General features: G+C 43.7%; 1 protein-coding gene across 2 annotated transcripts in view; it reads left to right on the top strand.

Annotated features, from left to right (window-relative positions):
- AKAP4 (A-kinase anchoring protein 4) overlaps positions 1–6,155 on the top strand; it is a 13,663-nt gene extending 7,508 nt beyond the window's left edge. For both annotated transcript variants that reach the window (XM_043460020.1, XM_043460021.1), the window contains exons 3-6: positions 1,503–1,553; positions 1,780–1,881; positions 3,422–5,560; positions 5,789–6,155. In XM_043460020.1, coding sequence (XP_043315955.1) covers positions 1,503–1,553; positions 1,780–1,881; positions 3,422–5,560; positions 5,789–5,944 — 2,448 coding nt within the window. In that variant the 3' untranslated portion in view covers positions 5,945–6,155. The remainder of the gene's footprint in view (positions 1–1,502; positions 1,554–1,779; positions 1,882–3,421; positions 5,561–5,788) is intronic.
- The last annotated feature ends 1,376 nt before the right edge of the window (positions 6,156–7,531 follow it).

Raw genomic sequence — 7,531 nt, 5'->3', positions numbered from 1 at the left:
TTTTTTTTTTTTTTTTTTTGGCTTCTTCTGTTTGCAGGTCTCTTCAGTGTCTAATTTCCGCCCTGACACAAGGGGGCAAAGGTGGTCACTTGTTCAGTTGTGCTGTGGGGAGGGAGGAACACTGCAAACAAATATCACTGAAGTGTGTGGGGAGTGCTCTCAGTGTCTTGGCCACACTAGGTTTGTGTCCACTCATAGCGTGTGTGCTTTCCCAGTCTACACTGCTCAGGCTTCAGATTGCTCTGCAGTGAAACTGTCTGAAGTGGGCCCTGGGTTGCGTGTGTGCACTTCCCAGGTCTAAGTCACTCAGGTTCAGGTTCTCGGGTACTCCATAAAGGCACAGATTTGGTTGGGCCTGCATTTTGTTCCCTTCCCAGGTCAGAGTAGCTCAGGCGACCAGGTGCTTGGCGAGCGTGTCTCCCCAGGTGAGGTGCATCTTATCGCCTCCCTGGTCCCAGCTGCTGGATTTCCTGGGTGGCAGCGGGTGCACCCTCTCAGGTGTGCCTTGTGTCTTTTCTGGAGAGCTGATCTCTGGCTGCAACCCTCCCGGCGGATGTTAACAGTCCAGAATCCCAAGAAGTCTTGCTTAGCTACTGGAGGCCTACTTGCAGTTTGGTAGAGGATGCTGTCTTTGGGGCCGAGTTTGCCCCTTTCCGGCTTTTGCTGCTGCCCACCTGTCTCCCTGCCTCCAGCGGAGAATGGGCTGGTCTGCAGCAGGCTAGCTCTCCTCTGGTATTTGCTCAGTCCTTTGTTCTCCTTTTGAAGACAATGGGCTGCCTTTTTGGGTGCCTGGTGTCCTCTGCCAGCATTCAGAGGTTGTTTTGTGGAATTTGCTCAGTGTTCAAATGATCTTTCGATGAATTTGTTGGAGAGAAAGTGGTCTCCCCGTCCTATTCCTCCATCATCTTAGGACCGCCTCCTCTACAGTGTTTTAAAAATTGACTTACATTTAAAAATTACCATCACTCTAAGCACTGTTATCCATAATATGATAGATTCGATATTCTAGTATGTATTTTCCTAATGAATAACAATTAAAAAGCACATATTGAACACAAAAATGCTTACCCATGGGGCACCTAAAATCTATGTTATCAATAGTAAAAACACCACATTTTGGCAACAGCAGAAAGTGCTCCAAACTGGGAGCCAGTTATAATACAAGTTCTGCCTTTGAGTTTATGTCAGTTGGGCAAATCATCTCTCTTTTTGGTTTTCTCAGTAAATGTGGATACTGTATTTTGAACTCTGTCTCTTTCACAAGTAAGTATTCTCACTTAGAACATGTAGTAACATTAAGATTCTGTCTGCCTAATAAAAATCACTTGTCTGTTGTTTATTGCATACTTAACTATATCCAGGCACTCTCCTAAAAGCTTTACACACACTATCTCAATCAATTCTCACAAGAACTGGTAAGGTAAGTGCTACTATCATCTTCCAGGGAAATTAAGACCTTTTCTCTGTAATTTTTCTAAATTAACCCTCCTAATTTGATGCAGATATGCTTTGTCGATGTGTCTACCCTGAGCGTGGAAGATAGAAATTCTAAGGTGGGTACCCTCTGCTCCCCTCAGAGTTGGAATGGGCGGGAAGCTTCTGAGAAGGGTTATCAGTGACAGCATGAGAAAGGGAAAGGTTGTGGCAGAGGGTGGAGAGCTGGAGGGGACTCAGGTGGGAAGCCATCATTCTTGCTTTGAAGTAGTAGCCTAGGGGGCCAGATTGAAAAAATCTCAAAAAAGCAACTTTTCACAAAAATCTTATCTCTTAATTCCATAGGATGCTGCTGGTTGTAGTTCAGAAGGTGACTTAAACCTGGAGAATCTAGAAGAAAAAGAAATTATTGTGATCAAGGATACTGAGAAGCAAGACCAGTCTAAGGTATAGACAGCCTCTGAGTCTAGCCTTTCTCATTCCCAGAGCCCATTGCTGAATCTGAGGGCTCTGGTTCAGAGATAGTAAGAGAATTATTGTCAAACAGACCCAAAATTTTAATACTATGGCATTCTAGAGAACACATGCCTAAGTTCAGAGTTACGGTAAGTCCAATGCCCACAGTAAGTTCACAGTATCTCACAATGACACTAATCACGGAGGCTCAGAATGCCCTTTCTTGATTTCAAGTAGCTCCTGCAAACAGAATCTTGCTGTGCTTTTCTTAACAAAGATACGGGCTTATAAGCAAGATCATTTGCAATGTTCTTTGCTGGTTTGTAATGGACTTGTGTGTCCCACATTGCCCAGTGTCCAAAACAATAGGGAAGATATGGAGAAGAGAGAATCTACAACAATCAAACACTGTAGTTGCCTGGTCTCCACCCTGTTGTCTAAGAGATTACCTAGGCTAGTGGGTACCATAAGTTTAAATCAATTACATTTGCACACCACTATCACATATGGAATTCTTTTGTTTTTGTGCAAATATGCCAAATTACACCTGGTAAGCTGGTTTGGGGTAGGCATTAGTGCACATGATAATTCTCACAGTCCTAGAGGCCTAGAGTAGCTGATAATTGGAACAAGATACTTGGTTTCAGTGCAAAAGAGTTAAATATTCCTTGTTCTGTGTTCCCAGGCTCATATTATGATCAGAAACATCATTTCTGACCCCAGATGCCTTTGAAGCATTTTTTACATGTATTATTATGAAAGTGGACTCTAAGGAAGGGAAAACCAGTTATAACATATTCTCCAAAGGGTTTTGGGTTCAGTTAGGGGTGGCCAACTTCACTTTGGGGTCTTAATAGAAGGATACACCTGGTGTTTGTTTTTAAAAGAGGAGCCCATATTTACAACACACAATGTAGGTCTGCTTGATTGTAACTTAAGCTACATGTGGCAGTGACAAGGATATTAAGAGACAAACTGATATACATGCATATTTTTACATTCACACATATGTACTGAATATTCATACTACCATGCACATGCTGGCCTATACAGACAACATAATACAATGGGTATGATGTCAGCACATTATGGCACATGCTTACACACAGTGACATCACACATGCGCACTGACACACATATGCACACACTTACACACAGGCACATTTTCACACACAATATCGACTGACACATTCACACTCATGAGTTGATATATTAATGTGCATATACACACACAACAGAGACAGTGACACATTTTTGACATATATTGTGATAAGTTCACATACTCAGATGAAATTGACAAATATATTGATAACACTTATGTGTAGTTAAATGTACAAATGTATATACCCTAAGTTTTTGTCACTGCCACTTGTGCTTGAATGTGTATTAATGGATATAATTGTGTGTTATGTGCCCATGAAAATTCTAAAGGCCAAATCCTTAATCCGCACAACTTCAGAGATATATTTTCTAAATAGGGGAAAGAAGTACCTATCCAAACTCTTATGGATGGGTGTTGTTCTTTTTTTAGACGGAGGGGTCAGTGTGCCTTTTCAAACAAGCTCCTTCTGATCCTTTAAGTGTCCTCAATTGGCTTCTGAATGATCTTCAAAAGTACGCCCTAGGTTTCCAACATGCACTGAGTCCCTCAGCCTCCAGCTGTAAACATAAAGTAGGAGAGACAGAGGGAAACTGTCAAAAATTGCCTTCTGGGAACTGCTACAGCGTCTATGCCGATCACCTGAACATAGATTATGTGAACAACGAACCTCAGAGTCATCGTCTGGAAATGACAGCAGCCAAAAACACCAACAATAACCAGAGTCCTTCCAGTCCTCCAGGCAAATCTCCTAGTAATCAGAAGGCAGTTATCTCCCCTGATGGAGAATGTTCTATGGATGATCTCTCCTTCTATGTCAATCGATTGTCTTCTCTGGTAATCCAGATGGCCCGTAAGGAAATCAAGGAGAAGTTAGAAGGCGGTAGCAAATGTCTTCATCATTCGATCTATCCACCCAGTGGGGACAAAGGGAAAAACAGCCCTCGCAGTGCTGTGAGCAAGATCGCTTCTGAAATGGCCCATGATGCAGTAGAAGTGACCTCTGCAGAAATGCGGGGCACTGGGGAGGAGTGTAGGGATGGTGGTCGAAAAACCTTTCTGTATAGTGAATTATCCAACAAGAACAAAGGCGGAGACAAACAGATGTGCCAAAGAGACAGCAAAGAATTTGCAGAATCCATCAGCAAAGGACTCATGGTTTATGCCAATCAAGTGGCATCTGATATGATGGTTTCTGTTATGAAGACCTTGAAAGTTCATAGCTCTGGGAAACCAATTCCAGCTTGTGTGGTCCTGAAGAGGGTGCTACTGAAACATACCAAAGAAATTGTGTCAGATTTGATTGACTCCTGTATGAAGAACCTACATAACATCACTGGGGTCCTGATGACCGACTCAGACTTTGTCTCAGCTGTCAAGAGGAATCTGTTCAATCATGGGAAACAAAATGCTGCTGATATCATGGAGGCTATGCTGAAACGTTTGGTCAATGCTCTTCTTGGTGAAAAAAAGGAAACTAAGTCTCAGTGTTTGTCATATACATCCTTGAAAGCCGGGTCCCATGATGCCAAATGCAAGAACCAAAGTCTTGAATTTTCAGCTGTGAAGGCTGAGATGAAGGGAAAGGACAAGGGCAAAGTGACACAAGAGGAATCCAAGTCTTTAACCAGTGCCGAGAAAGTCAGTGAACATATCCTCAAGGAGAGCCTGACTGTGTGGAACCAAAAGCAGGGTAATCAAGGCAAGATGCCTAGCAAAACCTGTCCCCATAAGGAGGAAAAGAAAGAGAAGATCAGCCCTTCCACAGATTCACTGGCAAAGGACTTGATTGTCTCTGCCCTTATGCTGATCCAGTACCATCTGACCCAGCAGGCCAAGGGCAAAGAGGCATGTGAAGATGACTGTCCACCTGGCACCATGAGCTATATGACCCAGAGTGCCCAATATGAAAAGTGCGGAGGTAGCCAAAGTGCTAAGGCACTTTCAATGAAACATCTAGAAACTCGTGGAGCACCTGGACCATCCACCTCTCTGAAGGACAATCAACATCTGGATTCCCAGAAGCTGGATATGTCAAACATGGTTCTATCACTTATTCAAAAACTGCTTAATGAGAGCCCCTTCAACTGTGAAGATCTATGTGAAGGTGAGAACAAACATTCTGACATCAGAACAAACAAATCAACCTCCATCTTCAAGAAGGCTGACAGAGAGGATGAAGGCCAGGACAATCGAGAATTTGACTTTATCAGTGGGATGAAGCAAGTGAACCGACAATTTATAGATCAGCTGGTAGAATCTGTGATGAAGCTGTGCCTTATCATGGCTAAGTATAGCAACAACGAGGCAGCCCTCACTGATTTGGAAGAGCAAGCATCCTCATCCAACAGCTCTAATGTTTACCAGGCCAGTGGCCCCAGAGGTAGTCATGAAGCTGGGATGGGTCAGAGCTACCAAGACTCTCGTGGGCCCGAGGTGATCGTCAATAATCAGTGCTCAACAAGCAACTTGCAAAAGCAGCTCCAAGCTGTCCTGCAGTGGATTGCAGCCTCACAGTTTAACGTACCCATGCTCTACTTCATGGGAGACGATGATGGACAACTGGAGAAGGTAAGCAATAGCAACACAACAAGGAACAAGAAGAAAGGGGGCTGGAATGGGTAGGGACAGGGAGGCAGTATTGTACTCAGAGCAGTCCATTCTTTTTTCAGTCTATCTTTTCAGCCTTTAATCCAAGAATCATAGGCAGAAAGGTGGGTGGGGTGTAGGTGACTTTCTCCCTCTGGGTCCTGGCTCTAAAAGCATCACATGATTCAAGCTATCTCTGCTCTCTTGCAGCTTCCTGAAGTTTCCGCTAAGGCAGCAGAGAAGGGGTACAGTGTAGGAGATCTTCTTCAAGAGGTCATGAAGTTTGCCAAGGAACGACAACTGGATGAAGCCGTGGGAAACATGGCTAGAAAACAACTGCTAGACTGGCTGCTCACTAACCTGTGAGCCAACAACTCCTTTGCCTCCTCTCCCTCTCCATTTACTACCCGCCCCCAGCAGCATTCCATCCCAGCTAAAACACCCCCTACCATCAGGCCAGTGAACTGCACTCTACATGATTGTATTTCCCAATACATCAACAGTTGGACTGTGCAAATGCAGGGTGTCCCCAACTAGCTGGGAAAAAAAAAGTGAATAAAAAAAATTAAAAAATAAATGGTGCCAGTGTTTTCTTGGTCAGATATATCTAAGGCAATTGGGTCCAATTTCAAGGAATGGTGATACAGTGTTGGACTTGTGTCCATATCTCACCCTGGTTTATTTTCTAGCAACCAAGACACGGGTATAACCCATGTCCAAGTTCCTAAGTCATTTGGCTTATCCAAATCTCAGTCCACAAGTTATTTAGAGGTTTGCCACCATGGCCTCCCTGTTATTATGCACATAACTTGAGAATCCCCCTTATAATCCCAAGAATGCAGATTTCTTGGTCACTTTTAAGAGTTTGAAGATGGGAACCTAGATGAAAAACAAACTTCAGAAAGTATATTACTCCTAGGGTCCACTACACATGGCTAAACACTACCCAGAAATACATCAGGATCCAATCGTTCCCCACACACAAAGCTTCCTAATAAGTCATTTCCTTCAACTGATGAGGTTTCCTTGCTTTCCAGCAGTTTGAGAAAAATTTGCAGAGAACAAAGCTAAAGAATGATAAATTCTTCACAGCCACCCTATGTGAATCCCAGTATCTCCTTTGAAACTAGCATTAAATTCCTAGATTTCTTGTATACTTCTCAGAAGTCCATCACAATGCTATAATTCATTACAAATCAGATCAAGACAGTGTTTCTAGCCCTGTGGTCCTCTGTTGGCTAGTTTGCATCATTCTGGACTCAAAAGTTAAAGCTTTGGACTCTTACTAGTTTCATGGCCTTAGAATCATCTAGGTAGACTCTGAGCCTTTTTATTTACCTGTAAAATGTAGACAGGGCTTCCCAGATGGCTCAGACAGTAAAAGAATCTGCCTGCAGTGCAGAAGACTGGGGTTCAATCCCTGGGCCGGGAAGATCCCCTGGAGAAGGAAATGGCAACTCACTCCAGTATTCTTGCCTGGAGAATCCCATGGACAGAGGAGCCTGGCAGGCTATAGTCCATAGGGTTGCAAAGAGTCAGACACGACTGGGAGACTAACACACACAAACAAAACGTAGACAAAGTTACCTTCCCTGTTTAGAGATTAAACTAGAGGAATAGATGTGATGATGCTCTGTAAGAAGAATTTTTTTTTTCTGACAAAGCAAGAGACTATTGAGAAGGGGCGCCTGGGCAGAGAGCAGGAGGGTAAGGGAACCTAGGAAGACTGCTCTGCCACATGGCTCACAGTCTCCAGTTTTATGGTGGTGGGATTAGTTTCTGGGTTGTCTCTGACAAATCATTCTGACTCAGGGTCCTTCCTGATAGTGCATGCATTGCTCAGCCAAGATGGATGCCAGCAAGAATTCTGGGAGGTTGGTAGGACATGTGGCATCTCCTTTTGACCTTTCCCAAATTCTTCCAGTAGATGGTGGCTGCTTAGTTCAGTGTTCC

Source organism: Cervus canadensis, chromosome X, assembly GCF_019320065.1.
Source record: "Cervus canadensis isolate Bull #8, Minnesota chromosome X, ASM1932006v1, whole genome shotgun sequence".
Classification (NCBI taxonomy): Eukaryota; Metazoa; Chordata; class Mammalia; order Artiodactyla; family Cervidae; genus Cervus; species Cervus canadensis.
The sequence above is the reverse complement of the archived record's forward strand: the minus strand, read 5'-3'. Positions and strand labels throughout refer to the sequence as shown.